This window comes from Sturnus vulgaris, chromosome 4 (genome assembly GCF_052056855.1).
Source record: "Sturnus vulgaris isolate bStuVul1 chromosome 4, bStuVul1.hap1, whole genome shotgun sequence".
Classification (NCBI taxonomy): Eukaryota; Metazoa; Chordata; class Aves; order Passeriformes; family Sturnidae; genus Sturnus; species Sturnus vulgaris.
This window is the reverse complement of record NC_142246.1, coordinates 45,153,742-45,176,203: the sequence shown is the minus strand read 5'-3', so window position 1 is coordinate 45,176,203 and position 22,462 is coordinate 45,153,742. Positions and strand designations below refer to the sequence as shown.

Sequence of the window (22,462 nt, the reverse complement as noted above, 5' to 3'; positions counted from 1 at the left end):
GCCAGTGCCAAATATTGTAAGCATTCGTGGAGGAGTGTACCTTGGCCAAGGGAGCAACCTCTTCGGATGGGAGCCAAGGGTGCAGCCGACTCCAGCATGGGTTTAGCCACAGACTTGCCTTGATCAGCACGTTTGCAGCACAGGCTGGAAACCTGGCACCCCAAATCCTTCCAGAACATGGGAGACAAGGCCTGGCAAGATTTTCAGGGTGGCTCTGGGTGGTTTCATGCTGGGCAGTATGGCTTTGCTGCACGAGATAGTGCACATGACCATGGCCCAGGGAGAGGTCGAGTGCCTTGCACACGTAGACCACAGACACCTCACCAACCTGCCAAACCCTGCCAGGGCTGGGTCCCACACACTAGGCAGGTGTGCCCAGCCTCACCTCCTGGCTTGCCCGCAGAGCATGGATTAGAGCACAGACACCAGTAATTAGTGCTATGTGCACTGAGAAAACATAAACAGACCATTTCATCAGCATCCAGCCCTTAGCCCTCACTGTGATCAGATGCCTGGGAAGCCGCTTGCTGAGATGTGTGGGCTGCTTCTCCCACATTTTACAGCCTGTGGGCAGGAACAGCATTATTTTTTTGCTGGTTCCATTGCTCTCAGGGTTTGCCAGGGGTGGGGGACAGCCAAAAGAAGGTGCCACTTTATGGCTGCCCTGCTGTAGGGGGGCTGTGAACATCTTTGGTGTACACAACAGTACGCACATGGACCTACTTCAGCTGTCAGCAACTAGCTAAGGAAGATTTTTTCAGTCTAACACTAAATGTCATCCATTCAGAACAAGCGGAGCTAGGACTGGGTCTGGGATAATCTGGATGTTGCCATGTGCAGGATAGTGAGTCAAATGAGGCTTTTGCAGCCCTAAGGTAGAAGGACTATTCCTTGTACCTTTAGCAGCCAAATATGCACAACCTTCCCCTTCACTGCCTTGCTTATTGGATTTTTCCTGAGGTTCCACCATGCCATGTGGGTAGGCTTGGACTTTTTTGCTGCCCTGCACCTGAGCCATGAGGGCCATAGCCATTGGCTAGAGGTGCTGAGACACTTAGCTGAATCTGGGATTCTAAAACACTGCAATGAAGTATGGTGAGAGGCAAGTAAGCCAGGGACTGGCTGCAGGTGCCAGAGGCTGGGCAGTGCCCCTTTCAAGCAGCCACAGAGGTTCTGCACCAGGAGCCAGAGAGAGACAGGCACACAAATATAGTTCAGGACAGAGGAACAAGGCATCCTTTTGGCCAGCAAAGGAAGGTGAAAGCAAGACATGGTCTGGTTGCAAGGCATGTCCCTGCAACATCCTTCAAATGTGAAGGGTGAGGAAGTACAATGAGTTGGACATGGAAAATACAATTGGGATGGACATTTCACCCCTGGGAATTTCCCTTGGGTGGTGGAAAAAATGACACCACCATGCACAAAACAGAGCAAGCATCTGACTATTTATACTGCTGCCCAGGGCTGTTCTTGTGCCTGGAATGCCATTTCTGCTTTCTGCCACTAATCTGTGTTTCTCATCTCTCTCTGGTTCAACACAGTGCTGCTCCTGGTTTTGGAAAAGGAGAGGCCCATGCCAGGCACAGCACTGAGGAGGCAAACCTGGAGTGATCTGGTGGGCACAGTTACCTGACCACCTCTGAGGTGCTTTTATTTTGGGCTGTGTGAGTGTCCTGACTCATCACAGCACCTTTTCACAGACAGAAGCATGAAAATTGGGAATAGCCTACTGAAACCCATTAGCAGGCAAGCAGAACAAGCTGTCCCATCTGCTGTTTATTCCTTTCAGCTTTTCCCAGAGGGAAACTGAACTATGGGATAACAGCTTCACAGTGCTGGACCCCTAGGCTCAGCTTGAAGCTGCCGGGATCAAAGCTCCCTGCAGAACTCAGGCAAGGCTCCCAGGACCTTCCTAGCAGAGCCTGGATGATGGTGGCCTGGGATAGACATAATTTTGTGCCTTCAAGGGAAGCCTAGGGCTGAAAAGCTTCCCTGCTTCTAGGTTATTTCACAAAGGAGAAGCCCAAAGCATCACAGTTCCATGTCTGTGCATATGTACGTCCCAGAAACAAAAGCTCTGCAGTCAGCCCTGAGGAGCCAAAAGTGGGTCATGTGGAAATGTGAGAGATCAGTGACTCATCTTGTGGTTGGCTGGGCAATTTGGGAGGAGAAAAAAGCAGCCGGCTCTAGGAAATGGAGCATGATTCCAACCCTTTCTTTCCTTTGCCCCTAATATTAATATCTCTTCTGTCAACATAATGATAATGCTGGAGTCAGCCCTTAATGCCAAAGAGCTGTCACTCAGAGGGAGCATTTATGGCCTAAATATGCCATCAAGGCAGAATATGTTTGAGTTGAAGGGTTTGCCCCCTTCACCCCTACCCCACACTTGAGTGAGAGGGGCATTCAATTGTCCTGGGTGTGTGTGTGTGTGTCTGGGCTCAAACAGATGCATCCTCATACCATCACATGCTGGCCCAGAGGCTGCAGGGCCAAGGGAAGGTGGAAAGGGACTTCCCTGGCTGGTGTAGTTCCAGAGAACATCTCTGTTGATCCCAGGGAGGAAGCACACAGCGTGTCAAGTAGGGATGTGTCTTCCCAGACACCCTGTTCCACACCTCTGTGTGTGGAATAGCAGTGGGGAGTGCACACAAGGCCAGGAGATTACAGCTGTTTGTTAACACTGTTTGCTCATTACATCGAGCAAACAGTGGTCGGTCATTCATGAGCCTGGCCAGCCTTCCCTGCTGGGACTTTGTGTCTCATGGCCAGTGGCCACAGCAGCTACACAACCTCCCTGCCAGTGCCTGCAGTCCCGCCAGAAAACTTCCCACTGAGCAATGAACAATACAGGATTGCATAGCTTCTGGAGGAGAAAGGGACAAACAGGACATATTGCCTGCCAGGGATTTCATACTAAGGAAGAGATGCTGTGGGGAAGAAGCAGGTCTGCAGCCAACATTGCTGGGCAGTGAGGAGAAATCTGTGCTGCTGTGACAGTCAGATGAGGATGAAGAGGGTGTGTGGCAGACAGGGCTGACCCTTGGCTGTGTGGTGTCAGGTCAAAAGCTGAGTCTGAGATGCTTTGAGCAGATGCCACGAGGAACTGGGCCCCCTCCACTCCCTCCTCTCCAGCCCAAGGCCCCCTGCCCCAGGGACAGCCTTCAGGGAAGGGAATGTGGCCACCATCCACTTCTTTTCCAAGTGGGTAGGAAACAACACTAATGCAGGACAAATTTCTCCTGTGTCAGGGAAAAGGAAATGGACTAATGCAAAACCAATCCATGCCATCTAACTGTGCCTTTGCTCCCAATGCAACAGGCGCTGATGATACTTAAGCATGTGTATGCCACAAAACAGCACTAAATTGGTAAGACTGGGGCAAAGATTAGTGTGCACAATTAAAACTACTTGTTCATCCCAGTCCCTTTCCCCATGAGACCCCAACACAATGGGCACATGCATGTCAGTGCTTGCTGCATGCTCTAGTTGCACTTTGCTGGGGAGAAGGATGTTATGCTCTCACAGTTCTGGTATTTCCAAGCTCTTTACAGTCCCTAATGCTTTAGTACAGCTGTTTTTCTTCCAACAGCCTCAAGTTAAGCAAAAAAGAAGGCGTGATAAAATAAATGTCCTGACCAACAGGACAAGGCAGCAAAGGTGATAGGGACAGATTTGATGAGAATTAGAAAGCTCATCTTTGTCCTGAGACCTTTGCAGATTTTTCCAAGCACACAGAAAGAGGGAGGCCAGCCCTCATGTAAGGAAGTAAAAGCAATTTTTTCTGCAAGGTAGTTCTGTGACCACATTTACAGGAATTTTCCTTGCAGATAATAGTGAGTTTTCACAAGCCAAACAAACACAAGGGACAGTTCTGAAAAACCCTTGTGCTGGAAATGTTCCTTTCCTCTTCTGGGTTACATGACACACATTAGCCCAGAAGAAGTTTGGGTGGGACTGAAACCAAGATGTGGTGCAAGGGGAGTGCATGGACTGTCATGGGTTGAAATTGCACCTCTGGATTTACCTTAGCAGGAGACCCCAGGCACTAATCCTGATTAATGAGTTCCCTTAATGTGTTGGTAACCTTGTTGAGGTCCTTGCTTCTGGGAAAATTGTCTCTCAAAGCTTCCTGGTGGAATCACTTGTGCTGACAGATGGGCCCATCCCTCCCTCACAAAAATTCCTATTTTTATTGGGATAGTCTCAAGGCTACTTCTCTTAAAAAGGGTCTGGCCATTTTTTAATGGCAACAATTGAAATTACAGTTCAGATTAACTTCTCCAGGCAGTGCATTCAGACCTCGGCCAGGCCCACCAGCTGGGTGTTCCTCTATTCAGGAGAGCCCCAAGGATGCTCAGAAGATTGTAGGAGGCTACAAAGACAGCAGCTGGAGTTGTGTCTCCCAGAAGTGGTGTGAGGTCCCTTCTCTGCATGAGGAAGGCTAGAAAATACTGGGAAAGAGGGGGTCATCCCTAGGGGTTCTTGTGATTACAGACCACCCGTCTCCTCTTGCAGCAAGGCATGTGGGATCAACACCAGCTAAAGGGGTGTGTTGGTTTGAAAGACAGGTATTTTTCTAAGGAAAGACGAGAACTCCTTTCCTGAGATGCAGAGTGCAACCCCCTCCCTTCTAATTATTTTAGTTTCAAATCAGAGGCTTTCAGACAGAAGATATGGGGATAGGAATAACAGTTCTTTACTGATATCTAACAAGGCAAAATAGCAGAAACAACAACAGCTATAAAAATTGACAACAGAACAGTATAGCTCAGTTCCAGTCCCTTTTTTGGCCAAGGCCCTCTTTCCCTGCGCTCAGTTACCGGTGCTGTGGGCAGGGCAGGTCCCTCACAGTCGAAGAGGGCTGGGTGATGGCGGCAGCGGCCCAGGGGTGAGAGGGATGGAGGAGCGACTTCCCCCTCACGGTGTCGGTCGTGGTGCTCGGCAGAGTGTCTGGAGGTAGTAGGGTGAGGTGGGAGAGCAGCAGAGCGATGTCCAATGGCAGGGAGTGTGGATCTCGGCGCTGGGATGGCAGGGGAGATGCCAGACCGGGGCACGGGCCGTCCTCCTTTCACTCCGCAAGTGAAGCGAGAGCCAGAGAGCCCACTCCAGACCCCTCTCCCACCTTTTCCTTTTCCGGTCTCCCCCATCCCCCTACCCCCCTGCGAGAGAAAACTATTGCTACTAAGGTGTAGCCACAAATACTTAGCATGACAATGGGAGAAATTCCACAGAAATAAAAGGGAACAATTCAAGGGGTGTTCAGGTTTGTGGTATAGAAAGGTCAGTGTCTCCCTAGAAGTCTTCCAGAGGTGGCACAGTACTGACAGACAGCTGTGACACCCATAGCCACCAGCTGGCCACACATTGCTGCATAACTCACTCTGGGGACTTTTTCTTGCATATCTTCCCCAGAAGATGCCCAGTGGAGGGCTGTCAGTTCCCCATTTTTTCTTATGCTTCCTCTTTTGTGCCCTTTGTCACCATTGCTCTGCCCTTTGGAGGGCCTATGAGGCTGCACTGTCTGCACCCCTTCCTTCTCCACACTTCATTTCCTATTCCTCATGCCCAGTGCCATTACTCACCACATCTCTCAGCCACTGTGCAATGCTCACACCTGGGATTCTGGAAGAATCAGAGAGGGAGAAGGAAACTCTTCATTTTTCAAAAGAAAATTTTTGAAACCCCAAAGAAACAGGGAAAGTTCACCCAGGGCAAAGAGCACTACTGTAGCTTCTCCCTGCTAAAATGCAAGAGTGAAAAGAGATGTTGCTGGGAACCTCCCCTGTTCCAGAATCCTGCTGCTGTGCAGCACAAGAGAGATGTGGTGGGAAGCTGGAGGAACCTGGTGCCATGGTGCCCACATGTGCTATGCCTTTGGCTGGAGCAGCAGGTAGCTTTCATCTGACATGGCTGACACTTTTCCTAGCAAGTTTGGCTCCAGAGGAGGCAGATTGTTCATAGTGGCCTCTGCTAGCTGCCAGCTGTTGTGGCAAAACAGATGGCCGTGTCTCTGGAGCTGTATATTGTGTGTATTATTGTTTTCAGCAGTGATGTGAAAACAGGTGAGAACAACCCCCAGACTTGACATATCCATTTGTGTATGTTTGTGACTTATATTTTGCTTCCTATGCAAAGCTTGCTAGAGCCTACCTTTTCATTCATCTTTGCCTTCAGAGGGGCTTGTTGTCTCCCTTTATTATCAGCTGCTGATAAGGTGGGCTGGCAGCACAGACCAGCAAAAATGTGCATGGGCTCCCATGTCATCCCACACTCTACAAAAACACAACTTCCTCTCTGCTAATCATGTTACACCCCATGAGCTCACTGAGCTGGAGCTCAGAGCCCAGAATGACAGAGCTTGAATAACCAGCAACCTGGGGAGCCCTCACTGCCATAAATCATTTTCATCCCCTGAGAAGAGCATGGTGCTCTACAATGCCAGCCCCAAAGATGATCTCCTGACACAATTATGTAGCAAGTCTTGATGGAGAAGAGCAGTCTACAAATGCTGAGCTGAAAAAGGTCAATGCATCCTTCATATGACAAAGGGCGTTGCCCTGCAAAAAGAGCAATATTTTTCAATGTGTTGGGCAGAATTACACTTTGATCTTATTAAGTAATTCAGCACAATACTGTTATGTGCCCAAATAGGGCAGCAAGATGCCATTTCTTCTGCTCCATAGCTGAGAGGAGATGGGTTTGAGATGACTGTCTCTTCCAGGACAGAAATGGAAAGGAGCAGTGAAACAAAGGGGTGGCAGGTTCAAAGCAAGCCCAAGGAAGTGGCTCTGGCATAATGAAGCAGTGGAACTCCTTGCTGCAGGATGCTGTGGATGCTGAACATTTGCATGAGTTCAAAAAGCACCCAGGCCTATTCATGGAGGAAATACCTATTAGGGGTTATTAGGGGCACAGATCCCACTGCTGGCTCAGGAAGTGCCCCAGGCACATTGCACAGTGTCAGGAAAATTAATCCACAAACACCAGAGGTTTATATACAAAAAGGAGACAGAGGAGTCCCTTTTGCTTTATTCGAATAAAGGGAGAGGCCATGGGACATTCCCCTAGGATCTCTCAAAGTTTTGGAGGACGCGGCCTCCTTTTTATCCTGTTTTCCCGGCCGCATTTCCCTCTCTCTTTCCCCATTGGCTGAGGTACTTGAGAGGCACAGACTTCCCGGAACGCCTGATACCTGAGATTCCCCTCTAATGTATAACCCTCCCTTTTAATTTTTAATTCTTATAGAGTTCATAGTTTTTCCCGGTTGCTTCTTTCATCTTTCAAAATCCAATTTCATTTATCAGCAGCCCTATAGTTTGTTTGTAAAGGCAAATAACTTTTTCCATTCATCAATCAGAGGAATCCATCCCATTGCTTCTTTTATCTCTCAGTGCTAGTCTTATCTACAAGCAGATCCACAGCTCATTTGTAAAGACAAATTCGACATTCTTTTCAACAGGATGGGAAGAGTCGCCTGGGAAGCTGGCTCACTTGCCCAGGTTCATGCTGTCTCCAGGATGCCTGAAGCAGGTTAGCTGCCCTTGCAGCCAGGTCATTGATCCAGCTGGACTTTTTACATCTCTTTATTATGGCTGGAGTATGAACATCTTTTGAGTGCTCCTCACGTTATTGAACTGGATAGGACATCTACTATTGTGCCTATAGTTTTACTGTTCTTACTGTTTCTGCTGTTTTACTACTTACTGTCTTTACTGGGGTCTTTTCTGTATTTCTGCTGCTGGTGTTTGACAACACTCCTAGAGTGGCTTAAGCCCTTTGAAAGGGCTGTTCAGAGAGTCACCAGGTCAATGATGGGCTCTGGCTGGCAAGTAGTCTGTCCGTGTTTCCTCTTCTGCTGAGGTTTTCTTTTCCCTCTATTGAAAGCGTTGGGCAAAGCAGAGTGCAGAAAAAGTGAGCTTCTGAGAGAGATTTTCAAGGGCATAAACCCTTGCCAGCAAGGCCGTGGCATGTGCCTATCTGTCTGCATGCCAACTGCTGTAGAAATTTATTTCAGCCCCAAGAGCATATGTTGTGCAGCAGCCTGAGAGCCCAAGGTCTCTGCTGCTTCCCTCTGTCCCTGATGGAACTACAAAGGCAAAGGCAGCAGGATCAGGCCTTTCTCAGACAAGGTTGGTTTTTTTTTTTGGTTTTTGTTTTTTTTTTTTTTTGTTTTTTTTTTTGGGTTTTTTTTGGTTTTTTTTTTTTTTTTTTTAACAAGAGAGACCTCATACTGGCACGGGAAACCACTAAGAAGTGAATTGAAGGAGGCTGGGACAGTTGTCCAGCCTCATTTCAAGTTCCTCTGGAGGCACAGAGCATCACCAGTAAAGGTCTCCCATCTGTTCCACCTCTCAAAAAAGGCCCAGCTTTAAAGTTCAGTGGGGATGCCTGAGGCAAAGTCCATAAAGGCCTTCATGGACACAATCATCTGATGTATTTTTGGGTGTGAGTCAATGCCTGATGCACCAAAACAGGAGGTGAATCAGTGACAGGACTCTGCTGGGGGTGTCTAGGAAAAAATCATGGAAGCTGCAGTCACTTCTGACCCACTGGGCCATCCACACGTGACCCTATGGCTGCCTCATCTCTGGCAGGGGACAGCAGGACATGACAAGCCAGGGTCATGTGTCCCTGCCAGATTTGTGTGATCAGGTTGTAACAGGAGCTGAGATTACCTGTGGAACAGAGAAGGGAGATTAACCAGAAGCACAAAGAAGCCCCAGAGGGATTTCAGACTTTCTCCTCTTGCCACAGCCTTCTGTGGATGACTGTGATGCTCAGGTCCCTGGGATCCATGGCTGCTGGCACAGGGGCCATAAGAGGAATGTGTGATTGTTTGCTGTGCTGAGATAGTGCTCAAGGCAGAGCCCAGACTGAGAGGCAATGGAGAAGGAAAAAACCAGTCTTTAAACTTGAAGTTAATTTGGGAACAATTGTGAAACTTGTCACAATTACGATGACTGACTCTCTGTGTCTTTGGAGTAATTTTTGGGTATGAATATTTCTTTGTTTTTTTAATATACAGTTGCCATTGTCTTGGTCATAGGCAGGCATCAGGCGATGCCAGCCAGGTTAGACACACAGAGCTAAGGCTGCATTGGCCTACGTGAGGCCACTTTGGTTCCTCTGCTCAGCGACTTTACACTAAGCAACACCACTATGAGGGACAGATACACAAAAATAGCACAAGTATGTGCCAGAAGGAGTTCAGCTACACTTATGGCCTCTGAACAGTTCCAGCTCAGCAATCTCCCCGTGTTTAGTAACCATCCATGTGCTTTACTTCCAGGAATTGATCCTTTTACTTTTGACTTTTTGACTGTAATCTCAGAGCATGCATAGGGCCTGCAGCAAGGTGTTTCCCTGCTTAACACCTTGTGCAAGCTGGTGCTCCTTATGTTTGACCTTGCCAGACAACACTTTTGATTCCCATGTCCTGCCACCTGGGTGACTCCTCAACATCTCCATGCCTCACAACAGGGCACAGTCCTGTTGAAAGAGCCTCTGAGGAGCCCAGCTCCTGTCTGGCCCACTGCTTGAGGGACAGGAGACCGGGTTTGTCCCAGGAAAAGTGGCAGGTTTCCATTCCCCTGTGCCTGCCACTTGGGCCATGGGATCAGGAATGGGTACAAGGGAGCTGCCTGAAGCCAACTTCACCCTCTGTGTCTGTAAAAGAAGTGCCAGACACAAGTTATCCCTCCCTCAGTGTAACTTGGAGGGGTGTCCCAGTTACTGCTGGCACAGAAAAACCTGCATTTCCACTGCTGTTTCAAAACTCATACAGGTACCACTGCTACATTCATAGAAATTAGTGGGAGATTTGTCATTCATAGCCTGAGTGTATGAGTCTGACACTAAGTATAAATAGTTTCTAGTCACACTTACATAACACTGCCTTATTTATGATCTTAAGCCCAAAGGAGAAATGTCCCTTCCCCAGCCCTTTCTTCCTAGCAAAAAACGTCATTCTAGGCTCAGCTTCAATCCTATCACTGAGGCCGGATGCTTAACCAAACACTGGGAAATTCAAGTGAGGTATTTCTCTTTCAGCTTGCAAACAGTGATGTCCCCAAAGAAGGCAGCTGCTAGGATCTCTATGCTCATGAGTAAATACTGCACCAGAGATGGAGAGTTTTCAGGAGTGATCCCGGCTTCACAGCCATGGGGGATATGATATGTGTTAAAGGCAAAATAACACATGCTAGATTAAAGGTTAAAATGCCACATCCCTTATTGGCTTCAATCTAGTTCTCAAAGCAGATGCCTTACACTGAATTTGTCTTACAGCAAACTGAGAGGAGGAGATCAACTTGCTTTCATAAATTCACTTCTCTGGCTCTGCTGCATCCCCAAATCCTGCAGCCAAAGATATAAAACTAATCCCCAAGGCACTTACAATTCTGGGATTAAGGGACCCGTGTTTTATCCACCTCACATACAACTGCTTTATAATCCTTCGTTGTAATAACATTACCACAAACCATATGTGTCCTGACACTTGGAATGGGGAAAGCTTCAGGGGTTTTGTGGAAGGCAGGAGATGGAAGGGGATGGGCAGAGGACGCTGATGAGGTATGACAGCAGGCATAGTACCACATTTGTATAAAAACATGACAAAATGTTAAGCACAGTCAATGCAGATTCTTATGTCAGGAAGAAGCTTCCCAGTGTGGGCTACCCTGGTGCACCAAGGCTGCAGAAACATTCAGCAATCACCCTGCATCTAACCAACCACCACCCACTCTGAACCATGTGCTGGAAGATGCTGTGCCCAGGGGACAGCCAGGCTGGCTTTGCACCTGCCAAGACCTGAATCAGGACTGGTCTCTGGGTCCTGGTGCTATTGAGAGGTGATATTGAGGGACAAGTCTGCCACACCTGTGGGAATTCTGGGCTCCTAACTCCTTCAGAGTAGGAGTGATGGGTGCATCAGTTCTGCGTGCTCTTACCTACCTGCCCTCCTCAGGAGTCCCACCAGCAGCAAACCTCCAAACTCTGCAGCTGGTGTCCCCTCACACTTCCTGCCTAAACCAGGTAGGTCAAAAAGAAACAGCCTGGGATTTTGGAAGGCTCCCTGTTTCTGCAGGCAGCATTTAGGCCTGTTTCAGAACAACCCTCCCCTAGCAGAAGCCATTGATCTAAAATCCTGCTCACATTCACTGACCATGCTGGATCAGACCTCATGTTTCTTACCCAAAGTAACTGGAACTGTGCTGACTTTTACAAGCAGAGATGAAGCAGTGGCAAAAAGGTGCGGGGGGGAGGCACGACCAAATCTGCAGCAAAAAATCTGCAGGCCACTTTGTATACTGCTAATTTGAGTGGGTCCTGCCCTCATCTCATTTGCATGGGTCTAAATCATTTGTAGCTATTAAGGTACATGGAGCACCCATTGCTGTTCTGAAGAAGTGCTCCTTTACTTTCAGGAATAAAGACTGCTTTTTCCATCTTCCAATCTAAATCAGATCAGAAGCACAGTAATTGCTCTCCTATCCAGTGATTTATATCTCTATCTGATATTGGAGGGCAAAAGCAACAGATTATTTGTTCTTCTTGAGATAAAATCTATAGGACAGTTCGCTGGAGTGCGGATTATATACAAGCCTCAGCAACGAGCAGAGAAAGCAGACCTGGCAAAGCTCCTGGCATTTTTCATGTGCTTGCAAAGGCTTTTGGGCTGGCATGCAGAGAGCTTTGGGGCTTGAGGCAGCAAAGATTGTTGCAGGGTTCAAGCAGCCTGGTGTGAAGGAGCAGGAATGGGATAGGGAAGCACTTCAGCCCAGCCTGGGACAAATCCTCTTCCTTGGCTCCCTTGTCTCTTGCTCCAAGTACACACCGTGTAGTTGAAAAGCCCTGAGAGATTATCTGCTGAAAACTAGTTGTGGATGAGCTGCTCTTGTGACTGCTCACAAAGACTTGCCTTTTCTCTGGATGCCTTGGAGGATGGGTGATGATTTGGGACATGCTTGCTGAAATAGCTTGTTGTGACCCTGGGCTTAAAATAACATCTGGAACAGTGTGAAAGCTTATCTATGAGAAGCCAGTGCAGGAGGGATGCAGGTGGGTTCGTATAGCTGCCTCTGGTTATGCATTCACTCCTGGGGTGTCCCATGCTAGGCAAGGCACTGCCCTGTAGCCTAGGCTGGTAACATGCTTTTGCAGCTGAGGGGTTGAAAAACACTGAAAATGAACATTTTCCCCTCCTCCACCTTCTCTGGTAACCTTGCATAATATCCCCTTTAGCCTCCCTAGACAGGTTCATTACAATTCCCCTCCATTAATATGTAAATATGCCCTAGAGGAAAAGATAGCCTGAATTTATTAGCATGAATCTTTTAACTCTTTCACTGCTGCACTTCTCTTTGTGGACAGGAGGGTGCATTCCCTGGCCTGGAAAGCTGTTGGAAGGGAGATTGCATGAAAGGAGAACTAACTGTAAGGTGCTGCAAGAGGACAGAAGGGGCCCCTGTGGCACTCTGGAAGGGATGGGTTTTGTTGGTAAGTGCAGATTTGCAAGTTGAGTAGACCTTGATTCTGCCTTTCATTTCTGCCTAAGGCTTCCTGCACATATGAGGGCAAACCACTCAACCCTTTCGCCAACCGCTGGGAGTGGCCAGGGAAAGATGGCAGCATCTTTACTCTGCAACTTCTGCCACGTGCCAAGAGTAGTAAGGATGTACCTCTGTGCTTAATCGATCCACAGCTGCATTGGCTGACCAGGAGAATGGAGGGAGTGAAGCTCTTGGGAAAACTCCAGCATAACAAAGTCCTGGCCAATGTTCCTGCCCAGTGGTACAGAGGTGTGCACATCTATAAGGTAGCTGAGATCTGCAGCATTGACACAGCACACCAGGACTCCACAAGTGCACATTCGGACCAGGAGCCAGGGGAGAAGAACTAGGAAAGCCTGGAGGAGCCCAGACGGCTCATGGAGCTCAACAACTTAGAGATGCCTACAGCAGCTATTGCTCACCCAGGGGAACTTATGTTTCAGCATTTCTCTGGGCAGAAAAAGCCTTTAGGTAGCCAAACAAATTGATATCTATTGGCTGGTGAATTTACACTCTGACTCTAATTTGGTTTTCACTGCCAGTGAGATGAGGTGTAAATTCCTTTTTCTTAATTTGAGGTAGATATTGGCATTTAATCATCCAAATATGTACCTCATTTGACAATTCATTTCCCTTCAGCCTCTTTCAACAATTGCCTTTTCTGGCCAGGGCCTTATAAAAGATAATTCCTTCACTCTGCTGCAAAGGAAATGAATGTCTCTTGCTCTCTCTCTCTTTTCTTTTGGTTGTTTGTTTTCCAGCAGGATATATTTCAGTTTGCACCATACAGATGCTGTTTGACAGAAATATTAGCTTTCACACTCCTCTGGGTTTACAAAGTCAGGACATGGAGCCATGTGGACTTCTCCAATCCCCACCGCCTTTCCCCAGTCCTTTCCGTATGCTCTGCCCCTCCACTCCATGTAACTGTGCTGCTTCTTTTGACTTGTGGCCTTCTGTCTTGCAAGCATTTTTGGTGGCTCCCATTTTAATACCTCTATAAATAAAGTGAATTAGATCTCCTCTTGAGCTGAACAGAAGTGAGGGAGATCCCTCTTCTCCTCCAGTGGTGTATCTTGGCTGGGTGTCCTTGACTTGGTTCATTTTGGGCACTCCCGCCTTTGGGTTCAATTTCTCCACTGTCTGTGAGCCACCAGCCCCAGCACAGCACCAGCTCCAGATGCGACCAATCAGGAGCACAGCGGTGACAATGCCTAGTGTGGGTGCACAGTGGTATTCCCAGCAGGCTGGCAGGGTGCAGTTTATCTTCCACATAGGCAGCAGGAAGATGTGAAGAGTGGAGAAAGGGTTCAAGCACATGGAAATACTTGAAAATCTCCACCACATGCACATGCACACACATCCTTCCACACTCCACCCTGAAATAATGTCCTCCATCAATGCTCTTGCAAACATCCAGAGGCATCAGGCAAAATGGCCCTTCTTGCACCCATGACAATATCACCTCCTCTCTCCCTTCAGATCAGTTTGTCCCAGTCACATGCTTGATGAGAGAGGGAAAAATTAGGATGATAGGCCTGCCTCCAAATACATACACTTTGTGCTCTTGGTTATCCAATTTTAGTGTAAAAGCTGGGTTGAATAGTGCAGAAGGCATTGGAGACACCAGGTTAGTTCATCCTGTGATGGTGGCCAACATCTGCCCAAGAGGAACAAAGAAAATAACATATTTTGGCATCAGGCCTTGCACAAAACTACTTAAGATGTTTTGATGATCCACTTAGAATTCAAGTATTGTTGGTATGAGACCATAATTTTCCATTAATTTGTAATCAAATTCTCTGTTTGAGTTTTTTGTCTCTGACAGCTTTCTCTAAAGGAAGAAAGAATGTCTCTGGTATGTCACGGGCCACGCAGAGTCTGCTTTACTTCAGCATGTTATAAATAAATGACAAAAGTCTCGATATTCAGCAAAATTTAGATTGCTTTATTTGATATAGAAAGAGCAAGCAGTGTGCTGGGGAACATGAGGGGTCACTGCCCACTCCACGCTCCCCCGAACCTTGGTTTGCAGCCTCTTCTTATACTGTGGGTTCTCGTTGTAATCAATAATTTTTGGATTTTTGTTGTCATAACAGTGGTGGTTGAATAAACATCCTTACACAAATTCACAAAGCCTTTGGGTGATAATCAGTCACAGATAGCCATCTGGTCCTTGTAGATAACCACTAGAGAAGTTCTGGAAGTCTGGTCCTTGTAGATAACCACCAGAGAAGTTCTGGGAGTCTGGTTTTTGGGATAGGCAGTATTGATCAGACAAAGGCAGGAAGGGCTTTTTGGGAAGTCCGATTTTGCAAGCTGGTAGCCGATACAACTTATTTGGAAAACATAACATATTATAATGTAACACAATACAACATAATATAACATAACAAGGTGATTTTAAACAGAACTATTTTATCATATAATTTCCTTTATCTAGTGTCCATGCTTCACTTCAGAGCTTAGTATTCTGCTTTATACAAACCCCAATGCTTTTGTGATTAACACGAATCTTTTATTAATAATCACAAGCAGAAATACAGTTTTTCTATTCTTGTGTTTGATGCAGGTTGGAATGCGAGATGATTAGCCTTCCACCCCTGTTGTATTAGGCAACAGGCTCTAATGCATTCTTGGAGTGGGGTGTATTACACAAATGGCAGCTGTGCTTCCCCCACAGCTCATCTGATTTGACTTGGCTGGTGAAGGGTTGGCACAGCACACAAAAGCCACAGGTGCAAAGATCGGGCTGACTCAGGCAGAGGGGAGAATCCAACAGTGGTCAGAGAGCAGAGTGTAAAGGAGAGGCAGCAGCAGGATGCAGGAGTGTCACCAGCTGTAGGTCCTGAACTTGCGTGGTAGGCTGGATTCCTCCCACGTAGGCAGACACAGCAAGGTGTTACTCTGCCTTGCCTGGGCATGCCTGGGCAAGAGGGAAATCAAGCTGCCTCTCCAAGTGCTGCCCTCTGTGAAAAGCAGTGACGAAGCAGAATGGGCTTGAATGACCACTGGGCCCTTAACCTTACACCTACCACATCCAGGTCCACATCGGGATAGACTTTCAGGTCTCTGAAGCAGACTCACCTGGGATTGGTTGGCATGTATTTGCAGGAAATGCCCTGAGCTCGGTTGCTGGCATTGTGGTTTGCGACACTGCTTCTGTTTGAAAGCAGTCCAAAAGGGGACTTTAGGGTGAAATGATTGCTCGATGTTTGGGTGGTGATTATGAAGGGACCCTCCTGGGATACCTCAGAGCTGTGCATTTACTCCTTAGGCTTTTAGCTGAAAATAGAGTTCCTCTATGTGAGGAATTAAATCGAAGAGCCCCCTTCACAGAGTCGCAGGGTGCTGTCGTGTTTTTTAGGACTCTGCAGTTAATGAGATGCCATTTTCTGACAGGGGAAGCGTGGCCGTGAAAGACATGCAGTCAGAAGGACCCGGAGGAGCCCTGCAGAGCTGACAGCGGACTGGCCCTGCTTAGTGCATCCCGCCGCGGCAAGCAGTCCAAGCAAAACAGTAGCATGGGGACAAAGGAAGAAGAATGTGCGCAGCGTGTGTCTGTGTGTGTGCGTGTGTCTGTGCGTGTGTCTGTGTGTGTGCGTGTGTCTGTGTGTGTGCGTGTGTCTGTGTGTGTGTCTGTGTGTGTGCGTGTGTGTGTGCGTGTGTCTGTGTGTGTGTCTGTGCGTGTGTCTGTGTGTGTGCGTGTCTGTGTGTGTGTCTGTGTCTGTGTGTGTGTCTGTGTGTGTGTCTGTGTGTGTGTCTGTGTGTGTGTCTGTGTGTGTGTCTGTGTGTGGGCGTAGATGGGCGCGTGCCCCGCAGCATGAACAAGTGCGCGCGTGCCCAGCGGTACGTGCACACGCGTATGTGCACGCGCGTGTGCCCTGCAGCGTGTGCGACGCGGAGAGGTCCCGGTGGGGGTGACGCGGCGCTGCCCCGTGGTGACAAAGGCGCAGCGCGGCCGGCTGTTCTCCCCCATTCACAACGCGCGGCCGGCCGGCAGCGCGGCCGAATTTTCTTTTTTTTGTGAATGGAAGCGGTGACGTACCCAAGCCCGAGCGCCGCCTCCCCTCCATTCATGCGGCCCCGGTGCGCAATGAATGGGCGGGGAGGGGAGGGGCGAGGCGGGGCGGGGCGGGGCGGGGGTGCGCGGCGGCCGCCGACGGATAGTAAAGGCTGCGCGCGGCGCGCGCGGGGGTGCGCGAGCGGCGGGCGCGGGGCCCAGCGGGCGCTCCCCCTGTCATGGTGGCCACCGAGGGGTTACGCGAGATGGAGGGCAGCGCGCTGCGGCGGCTCGTGGGCCGCGACGAGGCCGGGGCCGGCGGTGCCCCGCGATGCCTGGTGCTGGATTGCCGCCCCTTCCTGGCGCACAGTGCCGGGCACATCCGTGGGGCGCTCAACGTGCGCTGCAACACGATCGTGCGGCGGCGGGCCAAGGGCGCCGTAAGCCTGGAGCAGATCCTGCCGGCTGAGGGCGAGGTGCGAGCTCGGCTGCGGGCCGGGCTCTACGCCGCCGTCGTGGTGTACGACGAGCGCAGCCCGCGCGCGGAGGCCCTACGCGAGGACAGCACCGTGGCGCTCGTGGTGCGCGCGCTCCGTCGCGACACGGCGCGCGCCGACATCCGTCTCCTGGCAGGTACCACCGGGGGGGAGCGGGCGACGAGGACACCGGGAAAGACGAGGGGGACCTGGCCACGGATAGCTGCCCCCGCCTGGGAATGGGGGTTGCCGCGCCCGGGGAAAGGTGCTCCCTTTTTCCGCCTCCTGCTGTCCTGCCAGAAGTTGGGAGCCGGCGGGAGGGCTGGGGTGCTGCATGCACCGGGGCTGCGCTGCCCTGGAGCTGGGGTCTCGAGATGGTGGCAGTGTGGCCATCAGCCCCGTGCGTGGGTGCCCGGGCGGTCTGAGCCGGCTCAGGGGCATCGATCGGGCCCTGTGGCCCTGCCTGGGACCTGAGGGAAGTGAGCGTGTGTGGGGAAATCCCCCTACGCTTTGTTTGAATTCATACCCAGCGCTTCGGGGCAGAGAAGGTATTTGTGTAGGGTCAAATACCTGCTGTCACGGCGATGTCCCTTTGCAGCGGGCAGAAAACCCTTGGATACCTCTGTTCTCCTTTTGCGACTGCAGCAGGGATCAGGGCTTCCCCCCTCTGCCATGTATTAAATGAGAAGCTGTGCACATCTGGAGCTGCTGCTCCTGAGAATTGCCGTGATATGGTGTAGGGGTGGGGGATGCTCAGCTGGGGGTTCCTGGGTGAGCTCTGTGGGGCTTTTTTGTTTATAGCCGAGAGTCAATTTATTCCTTGGCTTGCTTACAGGAGGCTTGAGGACGTGTATGCAGAGTAGCAAATCCATTAAGAGACTTGATAGACGGAGAAACTAGCACTTCAGTTGTACTAGATACAGTAAAAGCAGCAGGAGCTGTTCTGAGGATGCAATAAGATGTGGTATTGCTGGAGTGGCTGCACAGCAAGGGCTCGCTCAGGAGCAGGCTTCTTCACCATGATCCAGCGTGGTCCTGGAACCACGCATGTGGCAGGAGATGCTGTTCTGCTTCAAGGGTGGCCTTTGTCAGCTGAGAGTTTCTGGTGCCTCTGTGGTTCTCGTGGAAGGTTGGTTGGAATGGGAGCCCTTTTAAGGAATGAGTTCCAAGAGACTCAGTCTCAGCACCACAGTCTTCTTCCTTGTGTACCACAGAGTTACAAAAATGATGATCTCGCTGATTCCATGAGAGCTGCACTAACCCAGAGCTGTGCATGGCCAGGTGCACATTTGTTGGGTGCAGGTCACGATGAAGATCACCCATCTGTTTTGTGCAGGGCAGGCTGCTGACAGGTTCCCTGTGAAACAGCCTGGCTGGATGTTGCTTTGCTATGGGCATCTGCTCTGCCTGGCTCCTGCACCAGGCAGGGCCCGCATGTGCAGCCAGGAGCTGCTGGATCAGTGAATCTCATCAGAAGAAACATTTGAAAAGGCCTCTTTTTCTTTCCAAGAAAGAATTTTTGCCCATCACCCTGGGTAGCTATTCCCTTTCATGGTGTGATGACCACTGGAGTGCAGTTAGGATCAGATCCCTGGGAGTTGTCTAACAAGGGCTCTTGGTTTTGGATGCTCTTTCAAATCGAAGCAGTAAAAGACTGTAAAGGGATGTCAGGCCAGGGAAAATGAAACCTGCAAACTGCCCTGGCTGCCTGGGAGGGACAAATGCAAATGCAGTGATGCATCTGCACTGCTTTAAGGTACTAAAGCCCTTCCTTTTTTAGGAGGAGGAAACCACAAAGGACACCTGGATGCTGGAAGTATCTGGCTCTAGCTGCCTAGGGATTCCTGGGCTGCTTGAGATGCTTGCATCCATTGTTTTGAATATCCAGCCTTTTTCAGGGCACTTTCAGAGCTAAGGCTGAACAAAAAAAAAAAGTGTCCTGCTGTATGCTCTGCTAAGCTGAAATCTGCAGGCCTAGGTCCTGCAGTTGGTTTGAATCTTCAGGAGCCATCCTGGGAGTCAGAGCTTGATCTAGCTGGAGTTCTGTGGTTATAGTAAAATACTTGATTTTCACTGATTTTGAGGCTCAAAGTCAGACCCTACAAGGATGTCAGGGTTGTTGATTTAATTTCAATGAGAGAAGGAAATCTCACCAGAAGTATTTATTGGCAAGCCAGCACTGCAATTTCCCTGTCCTGGGAACTCAGTGGGGTTTGCTCTTGTTTCACCTGCCATGATGAAGCCTTGACTTCACCTGTACTTATCCCCCTGGCAGCAGGTCAGGGGAACCAGCTGCTCCATGTGTCTGTCCTTGCATGTCAGCTTGCATCTGTGTCCTTGGGAGGCAGCGGACACCTCTCCCTGAGGGCAACTCTGCTGTGGGTCAGCTTGGCTATACCTGGCTAGAGCCAGGGCTTTCCTGATCTGTTGTTTTGGGAGCTCTGAGCTGGAGGGTCAAGCTGGGAATGGAAGACCTGCCTGTCTTTTGTGACAAAATGATGTGTCAAGGGAAGATAAGAACTGAACAGCCTTTGGCCTGAAGCAGCTTTTCTCATTTAAGTCTGAGTATGCTGGAAATAAATCCTCTCTGCATTGTCTCAGAGAGCAACCTTGGTCTCAGGCTGGCTGGTTTTGGCCAGCAGTATACAAGGGACCGAACCTGGACCAGAGACTTTGGATGGGCAAGATCATTGCTCTTGGTGCTCTTGTTCCAAGGGAATGGTAGGACCTCAGGAAGTACCCCCTTGCTGCCGAGAGCCTGACTGCTCCTCCTGGGGCAGGAGGCCACTCTCCATCACTGTAGCATCATCTAGTGGCCAAGGGCATCTCCAGCTGTGCTGTTCTGCAGTCCTGTGAATGCAGTCTGCGATAACAGTGCGTGCATCTCTTCTTGCAGGGGGCTATGAGCGCTTCTCCTCGGAGTACCCTGAATTCTGTGCAAAAACCAAGTCCCTGAACAATGTGTCACCCCCCACCAGCGCTGAGCCCCTGGATTTGGGCTGCAGTTCCTGTGGGACCCCCTTTCATGATCAGGTATGTCTAAAAGCCCAGCGCTTAGCTATTTTGACTGCCCTTCCAGCACTGCATCCTACTCCAACAGGAGTCTCTCTGCTCTCCCTCTGTTGGGGCTTGGGGAGCCCTACTTCCTTTCCTCTCATGGGAAAGCATGGTGGTCCTCATAATCCCAGGGTGTCTGTGTGCCCCAAAGAGCGGACAAGCCCAAATCCTGCTACCCCAACTGCCTGTTTCTGAACAAGACAAAGAGAGGGAGAGGAAGGGCTGAAATAGGTTTAGCACTTTGGGAAAGCAGCCTCTGCTCTCTCTTCTGAGGGCCCTCTATTAGATGCCAGGTTGCTGCACAGCTTGATGTTTCTAAGCCATCTGGATATGTGTCCTGCCTGCCAGTGTGCCCTGGTCAACCCCATATCTGTTGTTTTTTCTCTATAACAGGGCGGGCCTGTGGAAATCCTTCCCTTCCTCTATCTTGGCAGCGCCTACCACGCGGCCCGGCGGGACATGCTTGATGCACTGGGCATCACAGCGCTGCTGAACGTCTCCTCAGACTGCCCCAACCACTTTGAGGGGCACTACCAGTACAAGTGTATCCCTGTGGAGGATAACCACAAAGCTGACATCAGCTCCTGGTTCATGGAGGCCATTGAGTACATTGGTGAGTGCCTGTGCAGGGATGTTGTGTCCATTGGTGGCACTGGTAGGAGGGAGGTCAGTCACCACCTGCAGGCTTGCTGAGAGGTTGGGCCATGGTGGCAGGGTATGGGTCTCATGTCTCACCTCTGTTACCCTCCAGACTCAGTGAAGGAGTGCTGTGGCCGTGTCCTGGTGCACTGCCAGGCTGGCATCTCCCGCTCAGCCACCATCTGCTTGGCGTACCTGATGATGAAGAAGCGTGTCAAGCTAGAGGAGGCCTTCGAGTTTGTCAAGCAGCGCCGGAGCATCATCTCCCCCAACTTCAGCTTCATGGGGCAGCTGCTGCAGTTTGAGTCGCAGGTGTTGGCCACTTCATACGCAGTGGAGGCTGTCAGCCCCTCGGGAACGCTGCGGGAGCGGGGCAAGGCCACCTCTACCCCCACCTCGCAGTTCGTCTTCAGCTTCCCAGTGTCTGTCGGTGTCCACGCCACCCCCAGCAACCTCCCCTATCTGCACAGCCCCATCACCACGTCACCCAGCTGTTAGCTCAGGGCCGAGGCTAGCCAGGCAGGTAGTGCCAGGCATGCAGGGGGTGCGTGGAGCCTTGTGATGTTAAGCAATACTGCTGGACACTGCCACTCACTATGGACTCAACATCTTTTTCGTAGAGAAATTTCTTACCTCATCTTGGTTTGTTTGCTTTTTATTGTTATGTTTTGAAAGCAAGAAGTTGTAAAAGCCACAAACCTTGACATTGTCCAGGCTCTTTGGGGGAGGAAAAAAATAGTATACTGGGTTTCCTCAAGTGCCTGGTCTTCATGTGTTTCCATCCCTATTTTACTGTCTTGTTTTTTTACACCTCCCCTTCTCTCCATGCCTCCAGCTCACCTAGGTTGACAAGGAAGCATATCCTGTTTTTATTGTGCAGCAGCCTTCTCCCTTGCAGAGAGGCCTGTATGGGTGTGTGTATGGTGGATGCTGCTTACCTGAGCCAGGTACACTTCAGCAGAGCTGCAGGCAGGGCCTTGGGCCAAGCAGGAGTTGTGCCACAGGGCTGCCTGCATTCAACCTCAGCCCTGCCAGTGGCTGGGGAGTTTGAGGCAGGAGCTGGCAGATACCAGCCAAGTCACCAGCTGAGCCTATTCCTGTGGGGGAGAACAATCTCTGTGGTTGGGAAGTGGTTTGGAATGTAGTCTGAAATGCCTCTTTTCTTGCCTCAGTCAATCACTGATTTTTACAAAACTTAGGTCCAATATCCTGTGGCTTTGAGAAAGAAGGGGTTGGGGCAGCAGTCTGGGCTGCTTTTGATTACTCTGTTCAGTTTCCTCTCCAATGGTGGCCTGCTGCTCTTCTTCCAAAAGAGGCAGAATGGGACATGGGTGGGCTATAACTGAAAAGAGAAGCTGCAGGGTGGAGGACAGGCTGGCCCAGAGGTGTCACTCATCCAGTATTTTCAAGCTTTTCCATCTCATGACCAGCCCTTTTCCTGTGCTGAGCCTTGTTCACTTGTGCAACATTTCTGCAGCTTTTGGTCCAAGCCTTGAAAATGCCTCATCTTCAACCCACCTGGAGCCTTATTTCTCACCCTACCTCTGTCCTTCCCTCCATTCCAGTCCAACACACAAGATGCCTGTGTGGCTGATGTACATATGTATGGTTTTGTTCTTTTGTTTTCTAGAAATTAATTTTTATTTATTGCTTGAGGGAGGGGGAAAATATTGTTTGGAGAAAATAAAAATAAAACTGTTTTCAACAGTTGGCTGGAGCAAATTTGTCCTAAG

The 22,462-nt window shown here is 49.9% G+C and overlaps 1 protein-coding gene and 1 long non-coding RNA gene across 2 annotated transcripts in view; both read left to right on the top strand.

Annotated features, from left to right (window-relative positions):
• LOC148223992 (uncharacterized) overlaps positions 1-15,950 on the top strand; it is a 114,899-nt gene extending 98,949 nt beyond the window's left edge. Inside the window, exon 5 of the long non-coding RNA XR_015803235.1 lies at positions 12,376-15,950. This is a non-coding gene — a long non-coding RNA (uncharacterized LOC148223992). The remainder of the gene's footprint in view (positions 1-12,375) is intronic.
• Positions 15,951-16,728: 778 nt separating this feature from the next.
• On the top strand, positions 16,729-22,436 carry DUSP4 (dual specificity phosphatase 4). The gene is made up of 4 exons (XM_014888251.2): positions 16,729-17,190; positions 19,930-20,066; positions 20,484-20,703; positions 20,842-22,436. The coding sequence occupies exons 1-4, from the start codon at positions 16,797-16,799 to the stop codon at positions 21,225-21,227; spliced, it is 1,137 nt and encodes a 378-aa protein (XP_014743737.1). The 5' UTR covers positions 16,729-16,796; the 3' UTR covers positions 21,228-22,436.
• The last annotated feature ends 26 nt before the right edge of the window (positions 22,437-22,462 follow it).